The 27,942-nt window shown below is 39.5% G+C and overlaps 1 protein-coding gene and 2 pseudogenes across 2 annotated transcripts in view; 1 reads left to right on the plus strand and 2 right to left on the minus strand.

Moving 5' to 3' along the window:
* Positions 1 to 128: 128 nt before the first annotated feature.
* On the minus strand, positions 129 to 775 carry LOC118837553 (annotated as a pseudogene).
* A 1,196-nt stretch (positions 776 to 1,971) lies between these two features.
* Positions 1,972 to 27,942, plus strand: part of RAB6A (RAB6A, member RAS oncogene family) — a 99,109-nt gene continuing 73,138 nt past the window's right edge. Inside the window, exon 1 of one of the 2 annotated variants that reach the window (XM_036744493.1) lies at positions 1,972 to 2,771. In XM_036744493.1, the coding sequence (XP_036600388.1) occupies positions 2,702 to 2,771 (70 nt within the window). In that variant the 5' untranslated portion in view covers positions 1,972 to 2,701. The remainder of the gene's footprint in view (positions 2,772 to 27,942) is intronic. The other variant, XM_036744495.1, reaches the window with a different exon arrangement.
* Positions 14,959 to 21,749, minus strand: LOC118839882 (annotated as a pseudogene).

A 27,942-nucleotide genomic window follows, 5' to 3' on the forward strand; every position in this document is an offset into this window, starting at 1 on the left:
CATCCCAAAGACTAAGCACATGTTCTGTTCAGCTATATAATAAAGTGGCAAACAAACTACACCACTGACGCCGCAGGACAGTTGCCTATAAAACTAGACCTCTGACGCTGAGTTCTAGCTTCATTCCCTTATAGGTCATCATCTTCATCAAGGAGCACAGTTGTCTGAGCAATCTGTAAGTCCTGCTCATAGTGTGCTGCCAGTGATGGGTCCATGATAACCTCCCAAGGTGCAAGAGCAGGCACGGCAATAAACTCCAAATTAGGGTCTCCAGTAAGTTTTCTAGCAAGCCAAAGGAAGGGCTTCTCAAAGGTGTAGTTACTTTTGGCTGAGATGTCATAGTACTGGAGATTCTTCTTCCTATGGAAGGCAATTGATTTCACCTTGCCTTTTCTGTCCTTAATATCCACTTCATTGTCACACAACACTATAGGGATATTTTCACATACCTGTACCAGATCTCTTTGCCAGTGAGGTACATTCTTGTAACTCTTGATGTTACATCAAACATTATAATGGCCCACTAAGCTTGGATGGAATAACCATCTCTCAGATCGCCAAATTCCTCTTGGCCAGCTGTACCCCATACATTGAATTTAATAGGATCTCTGTTAGTATGGAACACGAGAGGATGGGCCTCAACACCCAGGGTGGTTACATACTTCTTTTCAAATTCATCGGTCTAGTGACATTTTACAAATGTGGTTTTTCCAGTACTTCCATCTCCAACTAATACAAGTTTGAACTGCACTTGGAGTTCTCCTTGGGTGGCCATGGTGATGGTTCTTCCAGAAGAGTATCCTTCTCTGCCTGACTGATGGAAAGATGGTGGAAGCACAATCCAAATAAGCTAATTAATTGATCTAGGTGGGCTAGGATGGGCCAGATGCCTTGGGCAGAGATGCCAGTGATCTGGGCTACTGAAATGTATGGGAAAATTCAGGGACTGGATTGCTTTCAAAGACATGGTCTTTTCCTTTTAGGGGTCCAAGTCCCATCACCCCATCACTGGGGATACATTAAAAGGTAAAAGGCAGTCTCCTCTCTCTGGGAATTCAATCTAAAGGGAGAAAGAACATGCAAACAACTATGTACAGTGTATATGAGATGGAGAAGCAGGAGAGGATTGTGAGAAGATGGGGGTGGGGTATTCCAGATGGGCAGAGGGAGAAAAGGGTGAGAGGATGGGGTAAGAGATTGATTTTGGTGGCAAGAGAAAGTCCATAAAGGTGGTATGGGGAAGGGCAGCCATAAGAAAGGATGGAGTAGGTATTTCCAGCCAGAATGGGCTAGAGTAGCCCAAGTAGAAAACGAGATAAGGTGGAGGAATTGGTTTATTCCAAGAATTTGGGGGGGGGGGGAGCGTGGAGAGAAGAGAAGGAAAGGGTATGGGCGGGGAAGGGGAATTGTAGGCAGGGCAGAATGAGGGATGAAACGCAGGGTAAGGGGGAGGGAGGGACAAGAGCACTGGGTGGGAGATTCTGGCCCATCTGGATCCGGGCATGCCCAGGCCCTGGCTTAGGCCTCAGGGTGTACCCTGGGTGAGCGAAGGGGCGGTGTGCCCCTACTTCTCAGTGGAGTTGGGAGGTCCATCTGAGATATGCCACGTTTTGAAGCGCTTGGCAAACTTAGAGCGCTCTACAATTGCTGGCATTATTATGATTATTTCCACGATGGGCGGGTCCGTAAGAGGGCGGAGGAGGCGACGAGGAATTCAAGACCGTGTCACGCATCGCAGGGCAGGAGGTGGGGGGCGGGTAGGTTGGGGGGGTCCACAGGTTGCACGCTCCCGCCGCCGTTGGAACCGTTCAGGTGTGGGTTAATTCGTTCGGACCTCCCGCCGGACTTGGTCAGGCCCCGCCCACGCCCCTTTGCCCCGCCCTTCCCGCCACACTCTTCATGGCCGCCCTAGCGCGCGCCACCGCCTCTTCCCCCGCCTGCCCCTGCGTGCGTTCCCCGCCCTCTCCCTCCGCGCCGTCATTGGGCACATTCACCTTGGTCACCTTCGATTGGTCCGCTAGGTGTGGCGTCGGCTTCTTCCTTCCTCGCTCCTCCTTGCCCTACGTCCTCCGTCCCGCCCCTTTCCCACGCCCGTTAACTCCTCCTCCCTTTCTCCTCGTCAGTCCCACCCTCCCTCCTTCCACTTCTGGTCGGGCAAGGTGGCCGGCCCGGGAGTGAACGTAGAGCCTGGGAAACTGGGGAGCAGGCTAGTGGGCCGCGAGCGCGCTCTCGACTCCCAGCCCCGCCCGCGCTCGCGCACGCACGGGGCACGTCACGCTGTCACGCTCGCGCGCCTCGGCGGAGAGGCTCGCGCACTTGAGCAGGTTCGGCTGCGGCGGCGGCGGCGGCGGCGGCGGAGGAGGAGGTTCTCAGTGCTCCTTGGAAAAAGGAGCGAGGAGCGACTGCGGTGCCGTCGGTCCCCTCCGTTCATCTCCCTCGGGTAGCCGGTCGTGCGTAAGGGCGGCGTCGCCTGCCTCCTCCCTCCCAGCCGTGCGAGGCCGACTGCGACCCCACCCCCCGCCTGTCGCTGCCGCCCGTCCCCCCACCTCCCCATCCCCTATTCGGTCCGTCCGTCTCCACCCGCATCTTTGCAGGATCCCCCCCGCTTCCTGTCGCTCCTCCGCCCTACGTGTCTGGGGCTGCGGGGAGCCCACGGGGCCTGAGGAGATCGCTGGGCTGAGGCGGCGGCTCCGGCTCCATCATGTCTGCAGGAGGGGACTTCGGGAACCCCCTGAGGAAATTCAAGCTGGTGTTCCTGGGGGAGCAGAGCGGTGAGTGAGCAATGTCCGCCGCCCCCTGCCCTGTCCGAGTGCTGCCGCGCCTCTCCCCGCTCTGCGCCCCCGCTCCCGCGGCCTCCGTCCGTCTCCTCCCTCCCTCGGTCTGCCTCCATCCGTCTCCCCGTCTCCCCGTTCCCCGGCTCCTTTCCTTCCTCTCTCCCCGTTTTCGCTGTTGAGGAATCCGCCTTTCCCTTCAAAGAGAGCCACACTGTAAGCTCCTACTATGTGCAGGTGCCCGCGGACCCCGCTCGCCCTTCCCGGCTGCGTGCCGGGCAGGGTTCAGCTCAGGCTTTCGGGTCAGTCTTTCTCCTGCAGATGGTCTCCTCCCACTCGGACCCCTGCCCTGGCTTTCCCTGTCTCTGTCCTCCATTTCTCAGGCTCTTCACCCATCCTTTCTTTCCTCTTCCCTTATCGGGGTTCCATAGTCTAGATCTCTTATCTGTCTTTATTTCTCTCGGCCCTCCAGGTCGGGCCTGTGAGCCCTGCGCCTTTATGTGACCCACCTTGGGTAGAGGCTTTATAGGGATCGGGGTGGGATCTGGGCGTTGCCCCTTCCTCCCTCCCCCTCATTTGGCCTTTGGAAATTAGGATCGAGTTCTATGCGCCTGAGGATGGGGCGGGGGCTGGAATGTCTTCGGATTTCTGGGGGGAGGGGGAGGTTGGGTGGGTTGGAGTAAAAATCTCCGGGAATTGGGCAGTGATATTAGGGGTTTTCGTAAGTGGCACTGCCCTTGGAGGTAGAAGGGTTAGGCAGTGACATATTAAAAACCTCAAAATTCTTCTCTTGACTTTCTATTTCCTCACTTAGGTTTTCCGGTAGTTTTGATTGCTCTCCCGCCCCCCCCCCCCCATCACCGCCTGATACCTTGTCATGATCCATTTACTTGGAATTTCTCACCTTTTCCCTATTTTCGCCTCTCAACATCAACCAGTGTCCGATTCTTCTGCCCACAGGGACCTATGGATAATTATTAATTATTAATTTATATTAGAGTATTTTCCAATTATAAATATGTTTAGGATTCTTGTGAGAGATGGTTTGATACAAGTTTTGTTGGGGAAAAAATTGACAGCTAAGCAACATGTTTTTTGAGGGGATAGGAAGGGATGAAGCAGAGTGTGAATGATCTTGTTATTTAAATTTTAAGAAGTGATACTTAGCTGAAATTTTAAGTGGCTTAATGCTTAAGTCTTAAGTCTTAGTAATTCCACAAGTACGATTTCCTTTTGGTGTTTGCCTAGGTTAGTTCCCTGAATTAGCCTACAAGTTTTTAATTTTATAAAGTTTTCTCTAAGGTTACTTTTTGTAGCAGTTTTTTAATGCAATTCAGTTTTAAAGCATGAACTTGAAACCTAATTATTTAATTTGGAGAGAAAAAGGATTACATATCACCTATTTCTTCATTACCCAGTTTCTCCCATTTTTATCTCTAAGAGTCAAGCTGTTGGGAAAAATTAGTGTCTGCCATAGAAAATCCTGGAAGACGTGCTAATACCAAATTCAGAAATCTAATTTGCACCTAGAACCATAGCATCAGTTAAAAAGTATCCACCATATTTTTGTACCTCATTCTATGAACTTAAGCATATTTTTTCTTCCTTTATGAGCAAATTATTATTTTTGTTAGTGAACAGAGAAAATATTTGGCTCATAAATTTACAGGAAGCAAGTTTAGGCTTGTTTTTAGGTAAGTTACCTGGTATTAGTATGTATGAAGTTCTTGGTCCCGCCATTTTATAGCATTTTTAGGCCTAATATGAGTATAAAATAACCTACTCAAGTAAATATTGATACGTAAGACTGTAAAGTGCCTCTTGTGCACTCTGGGGATGCTGTTGCCTGCTTCTTGGTGTGATGCAAAGCTGTTTAGTTTGCTTGAAAAAGCCATTAATTTATGTCTCTCCAAGGAAAATTTTAGCCTCAAGTATAGGTCTTTTTTTTTTTATTCTATCAAAATATGAGCAAGTTTCGTCTGAATTTTGGGGGCGATGGTATTTTTGATTCACACTGCATATTTTAGGGCCTTAAATTCTTAAACTTAGTCTAAATTGATCATATTTTTCTCTGTAGTCTCATGCTTTTAATGTTATAAAATTTTAAGTTAAGTGTTATTTTGAGGTGAAAATATAGCTGTTAGTTTTCAATTTAACATGAACTGTTTAGGTTCTCAAGGCATGTTTGCTTTCTTCTCCCCTGTTAACAAAAGCTTTATGAATCCATGCTACTTTTTTTGTGATGATGAATTACTTTTAAATCTTAGAATTCCAAAAATTCACTTTCCAGTTATCTTGTTAATATTTTATACTACAGTGTGCTCTGTTTCATATCATATAGTAGCTCAGTAAACATACTAGTAGCCTTTTACAGTGAAGATGTTGGCAGCATAAATTGTGAGTTATGACACCTTGTGGCTTTTGGTTGTAGTTGTTTACAAAGGATATAAAATAAAATAGGTAAGTAATGGTGATGATAATAGTTTGCAATTTTTATAGCACTTAGCTTGGGAAGAAAAAGTGCAAGTTTTGGTGTATTTCATCAGATTTTTGCATTTCATTAAGTTTAGAAAAATTGTTTGAGACTTAAACTAAATCTTGATAAGAGAGAGTACTACGCTTTTCTTTTTTTCCTCTAGGATACTATATAGTATATTAAGCAATGTTGCAAAGATGTATAGAACTGATGAGATATTTAGTAGGCTCTACATTTTATATGCAATTTTTAAAGCAGTCAGAGGTACTGTATTTCTTTCCCCTCCCCCTTTTTTAAAAAATTATTTATTTTTAGTTTGCAACATTAAGTTTCACAAGCTTTTGAGTTTCAAATTTTCTCCCCCTCCCCCCTTTCCCCTCCCTAAGATGGCATGCAATCTGATATGGGCTCTACGTATACATTCGTATTAAACATATATTCACATTAGTCATGTTGTAAAGAAGAATTATAACCAATGGAATGAACCACAATAAAGGAGAAACAAAACAAAAAAGAGCAAATAGTACACTTTGATTTGCATTCAGATTCGGTAATTATTTCTCTGGATGTGGACAGCATTTTCCATCATGATTCAGGCAACTGTATTTCATCAAAGACAAAAATTGTATATGAAATTGTAGGTATAGCTAATTTTATTTTAAAGGCTTTTTTGTTGCATTTTATTTCTCCATCATGGTCAGTTAGGAGGAACAGTGAATAGAGCGCTGGCCCTAGAGTCAGGAAGACCTGAATTCAGATGTGGCCTCAGATACTTAGGAAATGTATGCCCTTGGGCAAGTCACTTGCCATAGTGCTTCCCTCCCCATTTGCCTCATTTTCTTGATCTGCAAAATGGGGATAATAATAGTATTTACCTTGAAGGGTTGTTATGAGGATCAAATGAGGTAATATTTGTAAAGTGCAGGCATTAGCCTGACACATAGTAGGTGCTATATAAATACTAGCTTATGGTGGTGTTGTCATCAATGTCATTGTCCTCTCCCAGGATCTTGCTTCTCCTTTCTACACAGAAAAACGGAGCAAAAAAGAACAGCACAGTAAACTTCATCCGAAAGCACATTCAAGAGATTATGCATCTGTAGTCCCCAAACTCTTCCTAGAGGAAGGAAGTGGGTTTCATCATCTATTAGCTATATTCTCTGGTACTAAGATCGTTCAGTACAGTTAATTGTAGTTTGTCTGCATTTTGTGTTATTTTCATGTACATGGTTGTATTCTTTTGCTAACTTCATTTGTATCAGTTCATAGAAATCTCATACTTCCCCAGTTTCTTCCTATTCATAATTTCTTATGGTGCCTTAATATTGCATTACATTCATATAAATCAATTTATAGCTAACTTTTGTATATATTAGACAAAGTAATCCTCTTTAAAGAAATATGGTTTACATTTTTTACATGATACTCAGTGGGATTTAATAAAGCTCTAGTAATATATACTTACTGATTCCAAAATCATGTTGTTGAGTAAATTGTTTACTCTTTTGATTTCTGCAGTTTTCTTGAGAGTCTGAAGTACTTTGGCATCATGCTTATGACAGGTTCTGCTGCATATAAATATCGTTGCTTGTGAATCAGTACTTTTGCTGAAGTAGAGAATCATTTATCACGTACTTCATTTGACCTAGTATCTCTTCCAACATTGTTTGCCTTTCCAGTTTTACTCATCCTTATCTCTTCCTAGTTGCAACATGCTGGGTAGGGAGAAGTTGTCAAGTACTGCATAAGAGATCTGCCAGTGTTGATTAGTTTGTATTTTATTGATAATGGAAAGTCACTTGGAATAAATGCTGAAGGAACTTAGGACTTTACAGAAACATTTCCCAAATTTGTTTGTTGGAGTTTTGATGAAAATAGGAAGGAAATAATAAACCCATCGCTAATCTCCCAAGTTCCCTGTCTCTTTAGAGCCTATGACCTACTCCTTCATTCTATTTCAGCTACACATAGGGATGGTCACACACTGGATCTCACCATTACTTGTGAGAGTTCCTTTTCCTTAATTAAAAACTGACATTTTTCTATCTGACCATAATCTCTTGTTATTCCATCTTTTCCTAGGCCTCACTCATCCTAAATCTATTATTTATTCTTATGATGACCTACAGACTCCCTCCCCTCAGTTCTTTGTCACTAATGCTTTGACTTCACTTCCCTCTCTTTCACAAATCTTGACCCTAAAGTTAGCCAGTTCAACTCTCCTCAGCCCTGATTCCTTCCCACAATCTGCCACCTCTGCTTCTACTCATATATTGCTGAACAGGGCTAGAGAAAGTTGCATAAACTTATTGACTGGATAAACATAAATTCATCTTACCTGGTTTTAATTCAGTCCTCCCTGTAGCAAGGTAACCCTTTTATTTCTTTCTCCCTAACTGGTTCCCCATCTCTCTTCAAAAGCTATACCAAATCTTCTGACTCCTCAAGCCTTCCACACCTCCACATTCTCCCTCTTTTTCAGGGAGGATCTCAGTTCTCATTTCACTGAAAAGTTGAAGCAATTCACTGTGAAACCCCTCTTCTCCCATTCTCTTCATCTTGAAACTCTTTGATACCATTTTCTACTTTCTCCAATATTCCCCCAGTCTCTGATTAAGAGATAATTTTTCTCATTGCAAAAGTCATCCTTCCCCCTTTCATGTGCCATCGATCTCAGCCCCTCCCATTTTCTCAAGTTGCTTGCACCTTCAGTGATGCCCTCCCTCAAGCCAACATTTTTAGCCTCTCCTTATCTGGTTCCTTCCTTACTGCCTTCAAACTTGCCCAAGTCTCCTCTGTCCTTTTTTTTTTTTTAAAGCTTCTTTAGATGCTACCATCCTCTCAAGTTACCATTCTACATCATCTTATCTCAATCCAGATTTCTCATGCCTTTCTTACTCAAATTGCTTGTAAAATCTTTCTATACTCACAGTCTTCTAGCTGTGGACCTATAACTCCCTTCCCTTTTGTGGCTAAACTCCTCTGCAGTCTTTAATACTGTCAAATTGTGACATTGCTTTGCTGCTTCTTCTCCTACCACTCTTCAGTATCCTTTGATGAACCTTTTAGAGTTTACTTAACATATGGGGCCATCTCCATTTGTCCTGATCTATATTATATACCTTGCCACTGGACCCAGATGGCCCTGCAGGAGAAAGTGAGCCTGGTGACAATGCACAGCTCTCCCTCACTTAAATACAATTCATTTGCATGTCATGCTATCACCTTCTTGATTTCATGGTCCTCTCCAAGAATGAAGGACAAACAACAACAGCAACAACAACTTAACATGTTGGTGTTCCTCTTTGTCCTTTAAACTAGTATAATTCTTGGGCTGCCTCTCCATTGCCCTTGTCACATGACAAGGACACATTTTTTTCTCATTCGTATTCCAGATATCTTTTACATACTCCCAAGAGTAATTGTTGATAATATGTTGCAGCCTACTTATACTTACCAGGACATGTACTTCTTTAGTAATACTAGAATAGATTAAGTGTTAGTCTTTCTTGTACTTCGCCTGAGGAATTTGAATTTATTAAAGGATCTTTCTCTAAAATTCTCTTTATATGTAAGATGGTCTTTATTGCAGACCTTATAGTGAGCTTCTGGTAAAATTCATAGAATTTATATTTCAAGTACAGATGAACTAAGACTAGTGAATCTCTCCTGGTAAGCTAGACAATCAGCAAAAGTGTTATTGCATATGAAAGAATACATAACTCTTTTTAAGTGTGAGAAGTGTTAACTGAATCAGGTGGAGAACATTTTTCATTACAAAGACAGATGAATTCCAAGATTAGTCTCAAGAGTACAGATGGCAGTCAGTGCAGGTGAATATCCCTACAGTGTCACAGAATCACAGAATTGGAAGGAATATCACAAGCCATCTAGTCCAACCCATGTCTGAGCAAGACTTCCTCTGCAGCATGCTTGATAAGTCTGGCTTTGGTAAGGGGCAGCTCTTTGGGGTGGGATTTCTTTTTTTGATAGTTCTAATTATTAGCAAGTTTTTCCTTAGATGAAGCTTAGATTTGCTTATTTGTAAATTCTGCCCATTTTCCAGTTTTATCTTTTTGGCCAAGTACAAATTTAATCCTTTCCACCCCATGACAACATCTGAAATACTTGAAATGATTATGCACAAGTCTCTTTGGGGCTTATCATCCCCAGTTCCTTCAGTTGAACCTTGAATGGCAAGATCGGGAACCCCTTCACTACCAGGTAGCTCTCCTTTTGAAGCTGTCCAAGCTTATGTTGTGCTTTCTAAAAGGTAATGCCAATAATTGAACATACTACCCTAGCGTAGATATCAAATTTTGTTTAACAGTTCCCTCAGGCAAGATGTACCCACTTGGCTGTGAATATTTTGGTAAAAATGGGACAGAGTGCTACAGGACTATTATTTTTCTAATACTGGACAGTATGTCTTTTTTTATAAAGCCTAAGGTGATACTTGCTTTTTTGACTGTTTTGGACTTAATCTAGAAGTTAATACGTATAAGGGAGCTGAAGGCTCAAAGTGCTTAGGGGCCAATATAATGTAGTTTTGCATTATTTATCATTGGTTGCATTGGGATGTGAAACATGAATATGGAAATAATGAACACCATTTAATAATTCCCTTTTTCATAGTCACAATATTCAGGAAAGTCAGATAAAGTTGATCAGGTTGGGAACACGGTTTCTTCCTACAGGTTGCAGTCTGAGTAGCTATGATTACTGTAGGTCAGATTCCTTGACCAGAAGGAATTTTTTTAATCCAGTATATAAAAGTTAGATAATAAAGTGAGTTTGAGAATTTTAACCCATAAAAGTTATGTATGTGGTTGTGACCCACATCAGCTGAGAAGTTTCCAGCTTCAATGAGAAACTTTCCCTTCTCAAATACCTAGTAGCATTTTACCTGGTCTGCTTCTTTGCATTTATTTCACTCATCTTTGAATCGTAGTTATTGATATGCATGTATTTCTTTTTTGGGGGGGGAGGGGGGAAAGCAGGGCAATTGGGGTTAAGTGACTTGCCCAAGGTCACACAGCAGGTAAGTGTGTCAAGTGTCTGAAGCCAAATTTGAACTCAGGTCCTCCTAACTCCATGGTCAGTGCTCTATTCACTGTGCCACCTAGCTGTCCTGATGTGCATGCATTTCTAATAATTCTTATTAGATTATAAGCTCTTTGAGGTCAGACTGTTTCATATCTGTTTTCCTATCTATCATCCTCTCCGCCTCAGAGCTTTGCTTGTAATAGAAAATTGTTGAATGAATGTGAACTTTTTCCATTTCCTTGAAGCTTTGAGATGATTGCTCTTGAATTGCTGAGGGAAAGAGGGTTGCTGAATCCCTGAGCTGACTAGAGAAGCAGGATATTTACTGTCAGTTGCACTGCTCTCTTCCCTGGAAATTGTGGCAAGACTTACAAACAAGATTTGGCAGTAGGGCAATTGGTTTACAGATTGATTACCCTAGAGAAGTCAAAGGTAAGAAGAAAGGTTCTGTTTTCATCAAAATATTCATAGCTGTACTTTTTGTGGTTGCAAAAAACTGGAAACAGTGGGGATACATCTTGCCTGGGGGAATTGTATAACAAAATTTGGTATTTGAGTGTAATGGAATAGTGTTATGCCCTAAGAAATATTTGGTATCCCCTTTTCTTAGTACTGTGACTGGCATATAATAAGCAATACATGATTATTGGTTGTCAGTTACCATGAGGAATTCAGAGAAAAGTGGGAAGATTTATATGAACTGATAGAAAATGAAGTAAGCAGAACTAGAAGAATATGCAAATATAGTGACTAAATGATGAACACTTTTAAAAGCAAAAAGTCAACTGAACTCAAACGCAATGACAAATCCAGAGATCAGATGTCTAGGAAAGCTTAATATGCCAATAGACTCAGTTGCTGTATTGATGTGGTTGGTTTTCCTTAATGGTTTTTTATTGTTACAAGAAAGAGTTGAGAAGGACAAATAGGGAAGTTATTATTATATAAAAAACAGACATTAATACCAAATCTTATTTTTAAAAGATTACTAGGTAAGGTCTTAAAAAAGCCTTTAGCTGAAGAACAGATAAAATGGGATCCTTGTTCACCATATAAAAGTGAGGGTGTGTGTGCCCCTGTAATAAGTATTTATTGAAGACTTACTATTGTGTGCCTGGTGTTGGATAAAATGATAGTTTCCTGGTCAGCTGGAAATCTTTACTGATTTGCATTTTGGGTGTTTGTGGTTGTACAACTTGTGTTTTTACTAAGGTTGGCAGATTATCTTTTGTGTAATTCATTACTCATGCAGGATATTGCATTTCTAGGTTTCTAATCAACAAGAATGGATTTTGCTTCCCCTGCAACTCCCCCCCAGAAATAAAATGTGAGGGGAAAAAATGAGTAAGTGTGAAGTAATTTTTTTCTGAGATATTCTAGAGGAGGTGTCAAACTCTAATAGAAAGGGATCCCTGGGAATAGCTTATTGACTTAGAAAATCACAAATTAACATTATCTGTGTTGTCTTGTATTTTTATTTTGTTAAACATTTCCTGATTATATTTTAATCTGGTTCATACCACACAGGAATTTTGCAGGCTGTGAGTTTGACACCTGGATTTTTTTCATCATCTTTAGTCCATCTTAAAGTAAACAAGCATTTATTTAGTGCCATCTGTACGTCAGACCCTGTACCAAGGGCTAAGGATAGATACGAAGAAAGTCAAAAAACAGTTCCTGTTCTCAAGAAGTTTGCTGTCTAATGACACAGCATGCAAACAACTATGTACAAACAAGACATATACAGATTAAATTGGAAATAATCTCAGAGGGAAGGCACTGGCATTGGGAGTGGTGGGGAAGGCATTAGCATTGGAGGTGGGGAGCTGGGGGGGGGGGAATCAGGAAAAGCTTCAAGTGATACTGACTAAATGTACCTATATGAGCAATTTAACTCTTAAGTCCTTTAAGGTCCAACTTTATTTATTATTCTGCTGAGTAACCTTGATATTTTTCTGTGTTGAAATTCAAGACTATTACTGCTTTTTTTGTATCCAAAAGTAGAATGCTAGGACATAATCAGCATTAAATTTTAAAATAAGCGATTTGGTTTATGTGACATTCCTTCCTTTGTAGAATCTTCCTGTGTCTCTTGTCAGTCATTTATATGGGAAATTTCTGATAATTGCAATTGAGTTTATAAGTTTTTTACTCTCCATTCCTACTCTCCTGCTCTGATTTTCACCTTATCTATAGACTGTTTTACTCAGGCTAAATTATTTGGTATTCATGCTGAGGGCCCTCTCCAGTTTTTTATGCCAAATTCTCCTTGTTCTTTAGTAGTTAGCTCAAGGCTAACTTCCGTTACAGTTTCTTGACTAGCCCCAACCACAAAGTACAATAATTCACTTGTTCTGGGACATGTTCCTCTCTGTTAGTCCTTTGTGCGTTAATTTTTTTAATGTATCTATGGAGAGGTAATATTTATGTCCATCTCTCTATAGATAGAAAAGCATTGAGTATTGTGGGAATAGCATTGGATTTGTAATCTTAAATCTTCTGTTGCTTAACACTTACTGAATATGGAACTCTGGGAAAGCCACTCAGTCCTTCTGAGCTTCAGGTGTTTCATCAGTGAAATGGTGGAGGTAATAATTGCAGTCTTCCTTACATGTTTTAAGAAGAAAGTACTTTGTAAATTAAAGTTCTCTATAGATATAAACTTCTATACTTAAAAAATAAAGTATATTATCTGTTCTATAGTTTTCATTTATGAATAATTCATCCTCTTAAAGGAAGACTTTGTTCAAAGCAGCCTGGAAACTTGCATTGAATTTTTTGAACTTAGATATTGTTACCACTTCACCAAGGCACCTTTCTGTATGTGGATTTGTTATAAGAGCACTGTTCTTGGATGTCTACCCTGTTCTGACACTTCGCTTGTGACCCTTGGGCAAGTCATTTAACTGAACCTCAGTTTTATCTGTAAAATGAGGATGATGATTTGTAACCAGAGTGACCTTTGTTTTCTTTGAGTGACTCAACTTACCTCATTGAGCCTCGCTGGGCGCTGGGGGCTTCTCTTCCGGGGCAGGAAGCCCAGAAACCATGCCAGGAAGAAGAGAACTTCTGTGTGATGAGTCATGGGGCTGGCTGAGGGGAGGTGTTGACTCCAGAGCCACGCCCTATTGGGTGTTAACCTAGTCTATGCTAGGGGGAGAGGCCAACTCAAGAACCACTCGGCCCTGGTCATTCAGGCGGCGCTTGATGATGTCAAAAACTCTATAAGAGGGGAGAGGACAGCTTGAAGAGCTCTCTTTCCTTTTCCGGTTGGTGTGGGAGCAGCGGGGAGCGTGACTCTGGGCCAGCCCTTGCTCTTGGGCTGAGCCCAGATGTTGGTAACTATGAATTGTATTGGGTCTGTCTGTTGATATTTGTAATTTGTTTGTATTTTGGTTTTGAGGTTCGGGGTGCTGGTTTGTTTTCCCCCAAACTAAATGAATGTTCTGAACTTCAGGGTGCTGGATGTTTATTCCCCTGAACTAGCTGACTGTAATCTGTATTTGACCTGTCTGTTGATGCTTGCCTGTATGCTCCCCTGAACTAACTGAATGCTGGTGTTTTTTCCCCTGAACTAAATGAATGTTGTCTGTATGCTAACTGAATGCTGGATTAAAGTAAGCTGGTCAACCCCTTCATGGTGCTTTCCTTGTTTAAGCAGATAAAAAGAAGCTGTGCTTTTCTGGTGTGCCGGCAGCCTCCTGGATGCATCCTACGCCCCCACAGAAGCTGCTAGCTGGGTTGTTAAAACATTGTCATTTAGTTGTTTCAGTTGTGTCCGACTCTTCAGGACCCCTTTTTGAGTGGTTTTCTTGGAGTGTTTAGCCATTTCCTTCTGTAGTTCATTTTATAGATGACAAAACTAAGCTAAACAGGATTAAGTGACTTGCCCATTGCCACACAACCATTTCACTGCTGTGAGGAAAATGCTTTCTAAATCCATGCTGTAAGAAATGTGAGTTAAGCACTTTGAACAGAAGGAAGGCCAAAGACAAAACACTTGCTAACAACAGTTTATTGGTACAAAGATTAACTTCCTAGAGTAGAATCGAGAGAGATTACCTAATTGCCTTTAGGCAGATTATCCAATCCTAAAGGTTAAAAAAAATCTATAGTGTAACTTGAAGAACAACTATAGAAGTGAGTTTTGAGCAGAGAAAGTTTTAAAATTAACACTTAGTATCTTAAAAAAATTCTTTGTCCATGTTCTCATATATATATATATACACACGTATATACGTATGTGTACATGTCTTAGTCCGCAATCCAAAATTCATTACCTCTTTATCAGAAGGTGGGGAACGTATTTTTGCTTGGTCATTGGATTTAACAGAATTCTTAAGTCTTTCAAAGTAGTTTTGTTCTTAGAACATTGTTAGTGTATAAATTATCTTCCTTGTTCTGTTTACTTTGTGTTAGTTTGTACAAGTCTGCCTAGGTTTCTCTGAGACCATCCCCTGTATAATTTCTTTTTTAAAAAAGTTCAAACTGATGATACTCTTATTAAGGTGTAGTAGCATTTATATAATAAATCTGGTATAATGTAGTTTCCGAGGATTAATGTCTCAATCATAACTTTAGAAAGACTTGAAATAGTGATTTTGACATGTATTCTTATGTTACCTATTTTACTTAAGAAAGATGGATTCAATTCCTAAGGAGCATTCATTTCAACATTTTGATCCCTGACTTGAGTGTCTGCAGACTCTGTGCCTCTCTCTGTGTCACACTTAGGAAGAGTGAAGTACATGTCCAATGAGTAGCTGCTTTTAACACAGTAATAGCAAAACACATGTACACAACCTGTGGTATAAAGTTTAATGGGCCTCTCTACACAAAGGGAAGGAACATTCTTTGCCATGGGTAGCTAATATATTATCACTGTTAGGAACACTTGTGATAGGGATACACTGAGGTAGCAGCTTGGCTTTCAAATTTTGGTTATTAATAAGTGGTAAGAGAAAGATCAGAAATTCTGCAAAATCATGCCATAAAAGTTCCCTATTTGTGTACTCAAAGCCAACTTTCCCAATGTTTTGGGTTTGCAAAATACAGATTGAACATCTAAGAGATGTCAATGTAGCAAACTTTCCTTTTTGAAAGAAAATCAGGAAATTAACCAAACTAGTTAATTTCAAAAACCCAATAATAAAATTAGTGCACTATTTGATTTTAGAGAATGATGCTAAATGGTGGTTATGGAATAAATCATAACATCTTCTAACACCTTCCAACTATGTAAATAACATACTGTAACTTTTGATTTTTACTTAGTGGCTGGTATTTCTGAATTTGAGAAAAATCATTCTTTTACTGGATATTCATAATTGACTGTCTCACAGTGGCAGTCTTGGAGTAAATGGTGAATCTCCATAAGAAAAGCCACAAAAATGCTTTTACTTCTGCTTCAAACCCAGATAACAGCCTTGGCTTAAATCCATGAAAACAGTGAGTAAACTGGGACCAAAAATAATTGTTTTAGGGCTTTGTTTAGTTCTAGAGCATCTAGCTGATTTATTCACAGTACAGGGTTTGTGTGCTCAGTATTCTTTCCGTTGGAAGATGCCTTCTTCACTTTAAGACTAATCTGAAGAACAGCGATTCTGGTATGGTTTGTTGTAATAGGACACTGTATTGGTATTCAGTAGATAAATACCCATATTTTGACTACATCACTGGAATACTGCAGGCTAGAACATTGGAATGAATGTGGAACAGAGGAAGATGGTCCCTGGGCATAACCACACAGGTTGGAGCTTGGGGATGGGCTGAAGGAGGATGAGGCAATTGGTCTGCTGGCTGTCAGTCAATTCCTGCGCCCACAGAGGCACTGCCAGCCAGAATGAGGTGAGGGGTACCACAGCCCCAGTTGAGTTTCTCAGAAACATTCTGTGGATGCCCCCCCTCCCCCAAACCAGCCTGACCTCTCCCCAAGAGGCTCCCTGTCTAATTTCTTACATGACGATAGTATTGTATTAAATTTCATACATCATAACTGAAACCATTCTCCAAGTGATGAACAACTTTGTTTCTCATTTTTTGCTGCCACAAAAAGAGCTGATAAAAATATTTTCGTACTTAATCTCTTAAGGATATAGACCTAATAGTGGTATCAATGAGCCAAAAGGTATTCACAATTTAATAATATTTTATGTTCCAAATTGCTTTCTAGAATGACTGCACCAATTTATTGTTATACCCACAGTGTCATCTTTTCAATTTAGCATAAAATTCATCTGTTTGGCAATGTTTAAGTTAAGCTGGAATTGCCAGGGATGTAAAGTTACAATATTTCTTATTCAAACAATAATATTAATTCATTTAATGTTTTATAAGAAGCTCTGTAGGATAGAGTACTATTTTAATTTAGTTGAATATATGGTGGCTGCTCCCATTTTGTTCTTAGCTTTTTTGTAGTTAGCTCCTTTACTTGACTATTCTGTAGGTATCTGATTATTTCCAAATCAGCTTTCCTTTCTTCAAGTCAAATTCAATTGCCACAAATGCCACTGCCAAAAACACTGATTTAAAAAACCACCAGGATCTGGCAAATAGATATTCCTTCACTGTTAGCATATTACTGTATGGCAGAAATGTAAATAATTACTTGTAATGGGAATGTACTTAAGAGTTGATTGATAAGGAGAATGATCATCAGATTGGGAAAGTTAGGACACAAATGTTTAAAAGGGATTTGAAATGCAAGATAAGTGACATTGTGATAATCAGTACCAAACTTTAGACCTAGAGGAACTGTATGCTAGAGCACTGAAAAAATTGATGGGTATGATTGATAAACTATTGTTGATGCTTTTGGGAAAATTATGACAAAAGGCGTTGTAGGGTTGAAGATAGGCAGATATCTCAGTTAAAAAGTAACTTCTCCAAGTAATTTTTGTTCTGGGCTCTTCTTTTTCTATCAACAGTGTGGTGTGGCAGGCCAAAGAAGGGAACTTGATTGGAGGCTGCATTGGTACAGGCATAATACGTAGAATAAGGAAAGTGACAGTTCTTGTTGTCCTGATCACAGCCCATCTGGATGGAATATTGGGTTCAGGTCTTGTTGTTATGTTTGTCCTTTGTTCTCAAAGAGGACTATGACAACAGGGAAATGATGTCATGACTTGCAGTTGACTTTGATTTGAGTGAGGGAGGTCTGTGCAAGGTCATCAGCCTCATTTTCTCCTCCAAAGCCATCTGGGTCCAGTGGCCTGATACTCACCAGGACGACTGGAGGTGGCCCAGGATACATTAGGAGACCCTGGCCCTTTCAGTCTGTGGTCTTTTCAGGTTCTCGTTTTGAGTGAGTTAAAGTCCATTCAGTGAATAGGCATCTTTAAGAAGTTAATCAAGGGATGACCCTTTTAATCAAAAACTTAAAAAAAAATAAAAAAGGAAAGAAAGAAAGATCAAACTGGGAGGGGAAGACCCTCTGGATTCCTGCCCCAAAGAGAAACAGTTTCTGTTTAGTATTCACATTCACTCTGTCCTAGGAGGGCAGGGACTTATTGGCCAATCAATCCATGAGCTCCAGAGTGAGTTGGGTTTAAGTAAGGCTTGGTTTTTGAGAAAGAAATCTAGCCAGTAATCCCAAAGTTAAGGAGGCAGCCTTCTGCCATCGAAATGTACCTTCCTTTGGGCAAAACTTGGAGAGGGAGAAGGGAAGGGAGAGGGAGGGGCTACTCACAGGATGTGTTTGTCCTTCATTCTCAAAGAGGACCATGACATCAGGGAAATGATGAGCATGGCTTGCATTTGACTTTGATTTGAGTGAGGGAGGGCTGTGCAAGGTCACCAGCCTCACTTTCTCCTCCTGGGTTCAGATATAGGTACCTATACGTAGAGGAGCCTTTGGAGAATGGTTGTCAAGGGTCTAGAGATCATTACATATTTTGATGGGTCAGTTAAAGGAATTGGAGAAGACCATTTGGAGGGGGTAAGTTCTATTTCCCAAGTATTCGAAAAGCTATCCTATGAATGAGAAATTAGAAATGTTCTGATTAGCTGGAGCCTACCTAGGAGAAGTGGGTGAAATTTAGACACAGTAGAAACATTTCCTCAAGCCTATCCAAAAATAGGATGGGCTGCTTGCCCTGGAAGGTAATGGGTTCTCCCTTATTGGATATCTTCAACCAGAGGTTGGGTGATGTTGTAGAGGGGCTTCCTATTCAAGTTCAAGTTGGAGTAGATGATTTAAAAAAAAAAAGTTTTAGTGATTTTTTTTTTTTTTAGAAACACCAGACATTTCTGGAAAATAGCTCTGTCAAAATTGAATCCTTAGTTTTAGTAGTGAACAAGTTAAGCTAAAACACCTTCGTATTCTACTCAGAGAGAGAGAGAGAGAGAGAGAGAGAGAGCACGCGCTCTATTGTAGTCTCCTCAGTCTCTGGCAAAAGGATAGGGGTGTGTTTCATTTTATGTTTCCTGAAACTGGCCAAAGTCAGCTTCCTCTTAGTGATCTTTATATGTAAGTTGTAGTAATTGTTCTTAGGTTGCTGCTTAATTCAGATCAGCATCAGTTCATAAGAAGCTTCCTATATATCTTTGAATTCCTCATTTGTATTGTTACTGCACAATAATATTCTAGCAAATTCATATGCCAAAGTTTATTCATCCCCCAATTGATAGGCACCTACTTGATTTCTAGTTATTTGCTACCATAAAAGATGCTGCTATGAATATTTTGGGGTGTGTGTATATATATGTATATGTAGGATCTTTGTAATATATTGACACCCATAGACCACGTGTCCAGGAGTGTGGTACCTAGGTCAAGGTTTGAACTAGATGATTTTCAGGGTCTTCTCTCCTGAGATTCTAGTTGTAGAGCTTTTAAAAGCTAAGATAGTGGGGAAATCACTATTTAATTTCATTTTAATCTTTATGGAAATGCTATTAGATGTGTTTAATCTTCTATTTATGAACTTGTTGCTTATTTTGCAGTAACATTATTTTGGTTTAATTGATTTTCATTTTTTGCTGTGGAATTGCATCACCTGTATGAAAAGCAGCACTGGGTCTGGTAATGAAGAAGGTTTTGTAGCAGCTGAGTTTTTCTGCTGTAGTCCCAAGGCATTCTTTCTCACTGTTTATGTTATGACATTAGAGCATTGAACATTGCTAGTATTCTTACTTAACTACATGTAATTGTGTTCAATCGAAAGCCACTAATTTTAGTTAAAATAGGCAATATTTGCTTTGTATATTAATCTTTTTAACAGCTTGCTTTTATTAATGTGAAAAGAAACATTATAAAGGTTATGCCCAGGGTCTGAATCAGTGCTGAAGAGTGATCTGGCCAACACATCAACCAAATTACAATTATAGATTTGAGGAGAGTACATTGTACACAGTTCACTTTTCATATGTCCACGATGACATGTTCCATTTAATACAACAAACACCAAATTTCTACTCTGTTCTTTGGTATGCTATAAGAATACAGGGTTTCTGGAATCATAGATCTAGAGCTAAAAGGAACCTAATTTTATGGATGAGGAAATTGAGCCAAGTTTATTTGGTGTTTTTTCTCTCTCTCGTATTAACTGTATTCCTGGAAGAACTTCTCTCAAGGCTGAATATTCCATTTATGGACAGCTATAATTGTAGTCTTTTAGTCCATGTATTCTGGAATTTGCCTCCATGTGTTTTCTGGTTTCCATTCATTAGTTCTAGTTCCTTTTTTTTTTTTTTTTGAGCCAAGCCTGTTAAGTCTAATCCTTCTGCTTAATAGATTCTAGATATTTGAAGACTGTACTCACATTTCCTGAGTCCTCACTTCCAGTTAGGCAGCTCAGATTGCTTTACCTGTCTGTTCAGTAATACAGCTTTGAGTCCAATCACTTCGTTCGTCTTCTGGTTTGAATTCTATCCAGAAAAGATCATTGGATCATAGGTTTAAAGTTAGATGGTACTGAAAGGTCATTGAGGCCAACCCCATCTTTATAGACAATGGAAACTGAAGCACAGAGAGTTAAATGGGTTTGGGCCATCGCTTGGGTCTTCCTTAGGGTCTGACCCCTAGGAGGCCCTGTGATCCCCATGGATTAAGGGATGACTACCACTTGTTCTTCCTCTGGGAGTCCTGTGGTCTGTACAGCCTTCCCTAGGGATTATCACAGGGTTCTTCCTCAGGACTTTGGCCCTGCCTAGGAAGTTCAGTGATCCCCTAAACCACGTTTCTCACAAACTGATCGTTACATGGGTTGAGAATCTCCTTAGGAGCACAAAAAAAAGAGAGATTGAAGATTTTTTTTTTTCATCATTTGTTGAAATTTGTCACTTTAATTGTCTCTTGGTTAGCACTCCTCATTATGTGTTGGAATAAGGAAAGAAACGTGCTTTCTCTCTAAAACAATTGTTATAAAATAGAGTTCTTAGTAATTGTTCTATATGCGTTGTTGCTAAAGAAGTATTTTATAACTAAAATTTCATTAATAATATCTCCTTTTTTGCATAAGATTTTTCAAACTCTCCTTATTTTTCTGTTATTTTCCTTATAGAGTCAAAAGAAACTACCTGCCAAAAACTTTAGCTTCTGTGTATCTTATTCAGAATAATCTATAATTTAACTCTTAAAATTCTTTGAGAGCTGTGACTATTCTCTTTTTTTCTTGAATAAAGGAGTGCTTGTTAGAAGATGCACCTCCCATGGCTCCTCCTACCCTCATTTTCAGCTGAGAACCTTGCTTTATATTTTTATTATTCAGAAAATTGAGTCCATTATCTAAGAGCTTCTCTCCTCCTCAACTCACATTTCTCTGACCCTGCCCATACTCTAGTGCAGGCCCTCATCACGCCATGCCTGGATCATTGCAATAGCTTGCTGCCTGTTCTGAGTCACTAGCTGCTCTAGTCACTTGGCTGCCAAAGTGTTTTCCTTAAGTTCAGCTGTGATTATGTCACCTCTCCTCTCCACCCCCACCCCCCAAGTTATCACCAGTGATTCTCTTCTGTCCTTGAGGATCACATATAAAAATCCTCTGCTTAGCATTCAAAATCTATCTCTCCACCCTTCAGTCTTCTTACACTTTACTGCCTTCCACAAACTCTTGAGATCCAGTGACACTTTGCTTTTCTTTGAACAAGATACTCCATTTTCTGACCCCAGGTACTTTCGTTAGCCTAACACAGAACTTAGAATGCTCTCTCTTCTATTTGCTTTCTGGCTTTCTTGGCCTCCTTCAGGTCTCAGCTAAAATCCCTTCTTTTGCAAGAAGCCTTTCTTGAACTCCCTTTGATGCGAGTGTCTTCCCTATGAGATTACCTCCAACATACCCTGCGTATATACTATTTGTATATAGTTGTTTGCATTCTATCTCCTCCATTAGACTGTGAGCTCCCTGGGGCAAAAACTGTTTGCCTTTCTTTTTAACTATCCCCCATGCTTAGGGTTAAGAGTTCCTGACATACAGTAAGTGCTTAATAAATACTTGTTGACTTACTGACTGCATCATGTTGTCTACTGCGTCTAACCAGCTAAGAGCTATGTTTTTCATTACACCTCTTAATGTCTTGCCATTTTCCCTGCTGCTGTACTGATTGGACCCCTGGATCTCCAGAGACTATGCCTTGGGAGACTTAACTCTCCCAGCTCCAAACCTCACTGTGATAGTGATTGGTAAGTGGTTCATGTGGCCTACTACCCCCATCATCTATTTGCTACTTGTCATGCTAACCCCCTTTCCTCCCCTTTAGGCAACCACAGTCGAATCAATATTGCCATCGCTATGGGAAGGGCAGGTGAATCAGTTATTTCCACTTACCATCCCCTTAAGTTTTCATTCCAAAACACTTCTCTTGATAATGTCAACTTCCCTGGCTCTGCTTCTTTGTCTGTTGTCTCTCCCTATTAAAACATAAGACCCTTGAGAGCAGGAATTCACTTACTTTTGTGTTTGTGTCTCTAGATCTTAGCATAGTAGTTGGCTCTGTGTGGGTCAAAAGACCACTGACTCAAGTAAAAAAAACCAAAAAACAGAGGTGTCTCGGTTTCTCAAGGTGGAAAAAAACAGAAGCTTTGTTTGATCAAGTCTCGCGAGAATTGGGCATCTCTCACTACCAGAGCAGAGATAGCAGTGAAGAGAGGCGAGGAAAAGAAGGCAAGCAGGGAGATATATACCCTTGTACAAACAATTCTAAGAAATCCCACCCTAGAGGCTGGACTCCTGTCCCCGTTTGCAGAGATGAGTGGCCTCACAATCTAACCAGGAATAAGTTTTTACCCAATACCAGCACAGAAACTACGGAATTACCTTATAGGGAAACTTTAATGCTAAGATGACCATTTGTAAGTAGGCTAGGGGAGGGGGGAGGGGAATATCATCTGGTTTCCCCGAAATCATATGATTTACAGCAAAATGAAACTTAGGCCTGGTGAGGTTCACATCCTAACTAAATTTGTACTATTGCTATTTGAATATTGCCTTGCCTGAGTTATTCATAGGGAAGCTTTCACAATCTTGTATTCCATTCACAGCTGAGGTGACATCTATAAATCTAAAGAAGGAAGGGGAGAAAGACATTCCTAAAGGCTAAATAATCAGATTCCCACAGACTCAAATTTATCCCATTTCCCTTTTCTCTAAATATTGATTCTCAAACATTTTAGATATAAATACATGTATATACGTATTCCCTGTGAAGCCTTCACACTTTATTCTCTCACTACCTCACACAGCACATAGTAAGCAACCAATCAGTGTTTTTTGACTAATTTATTACTCTGTCTTTATTAATTTATTATCTTCTTTAGTTTATTATTTGATTGATTTTTTTTCTAGGTATTACCTCTTTTGCTATTTTTACTTGATCCACCCCAGTTTTAACTTCTCTTCTTTTGTGAATTACTTTTAAATATCTTATCTTTTCACTGTTGTATACCTTACTCTCCTTGAGTCTTCCTCTCCTCCCAACTCCAGATTCTCCAGGGTAGGGACCATTTTTTTGTCTTTATATCTCTAGTTCCTAGCACGGTACTATTGGATAAGGCTACATATATGCATACATATATTGTGTATATATGTATAAATATATATGTGTGTGTGTGTGTGTGTGCGTGCGTGTATACATATACGGTGCTTAATAATGTTTATTGAGTTCAAACTGAAAAGTACAATCCAGTCTTTGGTTAAACTCCCCGGGAAATACTCAGGAAGATGATTTTGGTGATAAATATGAAGTCCTCTTCTTTTCTGCTTATGAGTTTAATTTGATCATCATTTAAAAAGAAGGAAATTCCATTTCCAATCCTTCAAAATACCCAAAGAAATTATGTAAAGAAAAATTTTAATGACTGAACATACTTATTTTTTTCCTTTCCTGGAGACCCATTTTTTTATTTTAAGGAGAACATGTTTCCCTTGCTTTCTTTTTAATGGATAAGCTGTTAATTTCCCAGAAGGTTTGGCTTATTTTTTCTACATTATATCCTACAATCTTTATGTTCTTTTTCATGTAACAGGCTTTCTATATCAGAATCTTCTTTGCTTATGCTGGAGAAATGGAAATCTCTTTTCTTTGAGTTTTAAAGACTTGGATTTTAGCAAATAAGTTGTTTTTATCTGTTCACATTAAAAGCAAAACCAAACCTGGCTAAAAATGCCACTTAGGTTGCTACTCTTGAACTTTGGGGGGAAATTTAGGCATTTTTTTAAACACCACTCATCTCTTTCATTTGGAAAAAGTTAAAAGTCATCCATTGTTGTCATTTGGAGAAATAAATATCTCTAAAACAGTGACTCTTGATATTGCCAACATTACATTGATAGATCGGCATTTTAAAAACTAAAACCTGAAGAAGGTAGTCAGCTGTCATGTATCAGAACTTCTTCTGGAACTTAGGTCATCAAATTATGGTAAAGTAGGACAGAATTGTTTTGATTCAGAAGGTCTGGATTGGTGTAGGTGAGCCTGAGGGTGGGCAGAGAACTTTGAAAATCTTCTCTTTTTAATTTTATAGTGCTAGATGGGCAGTCTGCCTATGTCTGTGTTAATGGAAAATAAGATTATACCTTTCCTGTCCCTCCTTTCTGATATATTTTTTCCCCAAAGCCATAATTGGAAGGAAATAATTGCCACATGAATGGGAATTGACTTTTTCATAACTGGAAGATTATGGAGTAATTCAAGATGAAGATTAGTTTAAACAAAAAAATGCTGACTTGAAAGCTTAACGAAAAGGGTTTAATATTTTAGCTAGTTTTTTAATCACTTGCTTACTTCTATTTATGTAGTCCCTGAGAAAATTTTCTTTTTTCTTTTGATTCTCTGCTTGTAGTTCTATACTTGTTCCCTTTTGGGAGATAAATCTGGATTTGTAATATTATTCCGTATTCCCTTCGATTTGCTCATCTTCAGCTTTAATTTGTGAATATTGAGATTTTGTGCCAGGACTAATCTTGGCCCTTCTTTGAGTTTTTGGAGGAGGGTAGAGGGGGGTGGCAGGTGCGGAGGTTGGCAGTGTGCTGGTCCTACTTAGTCCTGCCTGCCATTCCCTATATTCTTGCTCCTTTGACTCTTCCTCCTGAGATTAGGAATGGGTTACCTTTGGCCGTCAAGGCCAAACTTGACTGAATCCAAACTTGGAACAAAAATTTGTGAAGTTTGGATTTAGTCATTGGGCCACACTTGTCGGCCTAGAGGGCCACATATGGCCTTGAGGCCACAGGTTCCCCCACCCCTGGATTAGAGCTGAGATTTCTGAGGTTCAGAGTTCTGTATCTCCTGGGAGTCAAGTTTGATATAGTGCTAAGGATCCTTTTTGCACAATAGTTTTTTCCTGGATTTCTTGATCACTATTCATTGTGGTGTGAGCTTTTGGGTTTTTTTGGAGTGTTTGTACCTATGCCATCTGCCTTATTTTTCCCCATCTTGGCAGGAAGTTTTCCCCCTCCCCTTCCCCCAATTCGTTTTCTTCCCCCTTTTCAATTTAGAGAGATTACTTTTTCTTGTACCAAGTCATAGCTGGATTTTAAAAGAATAAAATTTCATTTCCTTTTCTAGTTCAGAGAGAACTACCTTCTACCAAGTTGCTTTTTTGTTTAGGCTTGTTAATAATCCTGCCTTGCACAAATCAGTAACTAAGCAGAGCAGAAAAGGACAGTGCCTTCTCATCATCTTGAGGGAAGATGAAATTTTGTTTTCTCTGTCATCTCAGTGAAACATTAATTTCAGAACCTAGTTAAATGCATTCATATGTGTGTATAGACTTGGCAGTGCATAGACTTAGTAAGTTGGATTTTCCTTTCCTGCTTTTTCAATATCTCCTCTCCCATCCTCTTTTCCCACTTCCACCACCACCCTCCTAGTCATACTTAGGCATACAACCTAGTTCTCATCCTCAATTCTTCACCCTCTAATACCTTCCTTATCCAATCAGTGGTTGAGGCCTGTCAATTTCACACCGATAGCATCTCTCAGATATGCCCTTTGTTTGAAATGAAGACTTTAGGAAAAAGGGGAGCTTTGGATCTCCCCAAATCACTGGTTGTTATTAATCATTTTTTTTTGAGGGCAGGGACTATCTCTTACTTTTTTTTTGTATCCCCCGAGCTTGGCACAGTACCAGACAAAGAGAAAGCACTTAATGAATATTTATTGATTTAGTGACTTTCCCCTAATAAAATACTGGGTTTACATGTGCTTTTTTTTTTTTTTTTTTTCTGAAAAACTGATGTTTTACTGCTTATTTTCTCAGTAGTCTCCTGTTGTCAGAGATCGGTAATACAGGTAAAATCCCATTACTAAGGAGAATTTGGGATAATGAAGTAATTTCTCTTTTTCATATATGGCCATACAAAAAGCATACAGCTATGCTTTCTAATGAGGAATTCATGAGAAAAAATAATGCTCAGCAACACATGCAATTTCTGTTCCCTAACCTTGTACCAATTAAATATAAATATTTAACACTATATTTCTGGATTTGTTCAACATGCGAAATTGTAGAAAAAATGGTTTGTCACATGCAAAGTTCTTTCTTTTCTAGCTGTGTTGCCTATAGTAGTTCTTAATATATAGTAGGTATTAATAAATTTTGAGAAAGTGAGCAGTGCAGTCTCAGGTTCACTTTTGATTTTCAAGGATTAGAGGCATGTCTGTGGCTAAACTCTGGCTTTTTCACGTCTCTTATTTGCCAGGGCATGGAATGTTTTAGTTGTGCAATTCTATAGTTTGGAATAGATTCAATCTAGCTTGCTTGCCAAATGAATGTTAAGCTGAATAAGAATCAGACAGAGATGATTGTCATGGTTGGTCTATACAGAAATGCAGAAAGGATATAAATAGGATTTTGCAGATGGTAGGATTTCAAGAATTCTCTGACAAATGTTTGGTATAGGATAGAATTTAAATTTTATTTCTGGAGCTGATATTAAGAATGCACCCTGAATATCATTTCAGTTTTTCTAGAGATTATTTTCAGATTTAAGTATCTATATAAGAGATTTTAACTAATGACTTCAGTACATTTGTAGATATTAAATTTTAATTCATTCTAGCACATGTTAAGTGCCTAATACGTGGAAAACATACTACACGCTGGGGATAGGAAGACAGGAAGAAAAACAGCCCTTGCCCTCAAGTACTTTTTTATTCTACTAGGGCAGAAGTTCTTAACCTGGGGCTTATGAACTTAAAATAATTTTTTTGCTAAGTGTTTATATATGATTGGTTCCCTTTGGAATCTTGTGTACTTTATTTTGTGTAATTTTATTTAAATAAATTTATTTACAGTGATATATGTATTTTAAATATTTTAAGAAAGAGGTCCATAAGCTTTTCACTAGACTTGCCAAAAGGGTCCATGTTGAAAAGGTTAAGGGCTCCTCTACTAGAAAAATAAAAGGTTTTTAAAAACAAGTATATACGTGATAATTTGAAAATGGAGAGGACATTGCTAACAAGGGAGCATGGGAAGACTTCCTTTGAGCTGAGCCTTGAAAGAAGATAGGTGTTCCCAGAGGTAGAAGTGATGAGTGAGTACGGGCAAAAGTACAAAGATCAGGTATGGAATGCAAAGTTTGAGGAACATCAGTTAGGCCAGTTATTTCTTCTACCCCTTTTGGCCAGTCTGAATAAATCTACCTGGAGAACTTTTCTAAATGCTTGCTATCATGAACACAAATTCAGCTGCAGGTGGTTCTACTGACTGATGTAGTTTCTTAATGTAGATCTTAGTAACAGATTTATAGAGTACTTTAAGGTTTACAAAATAAAATATCTTTAATTTTATTCTTATTTTTGTTTTGTTACTGATAGGTTTTTTTTTTTCTTAAATCACCCTGATTTCTAAATATATCCCTCTCTCCCCCCAACCTCATACCTTATAACAAAGAATAAAAAAGAGGGAAAAAATGCAATTTAGCAAAACCAGTAAATCAACTGATTTTGGCATTGCATTCAGTATTACACACCCATGACTCCTCACCTCTATGAAGGGAGAGAGGTATATTTTCTTATTTTTCTCTCTCTTTTCCAAAAATTTTATTAATTTCATTTTGAGTTCTAAGCTCTCTCCCTCCCAACTTTTCGCTTCATAAAGCTAACATTTGACATAGATATATGTGAAACCATACAATACATCTACATATCAGTTCTTTCTCTGGAAATGGATAGCATCTTCATTCATAGGTCCTTTGTACTTGATTT

Source organism: Trichosurus vulpecula, chromosome 2 (assembly GCF_011100635.1).
Source record: "Trichosurus vulpecula isolate mTriVul1 chromosome 2, mTriVul1.pri, whole genome shotgun sequence".
Taxonomy (NCBI): Eukaryota; Metazoa; Chordata; class Mammalia; order Diprotodontia; family Phalangeridae; genus Trichosurus; species Trichosurus vulpecula.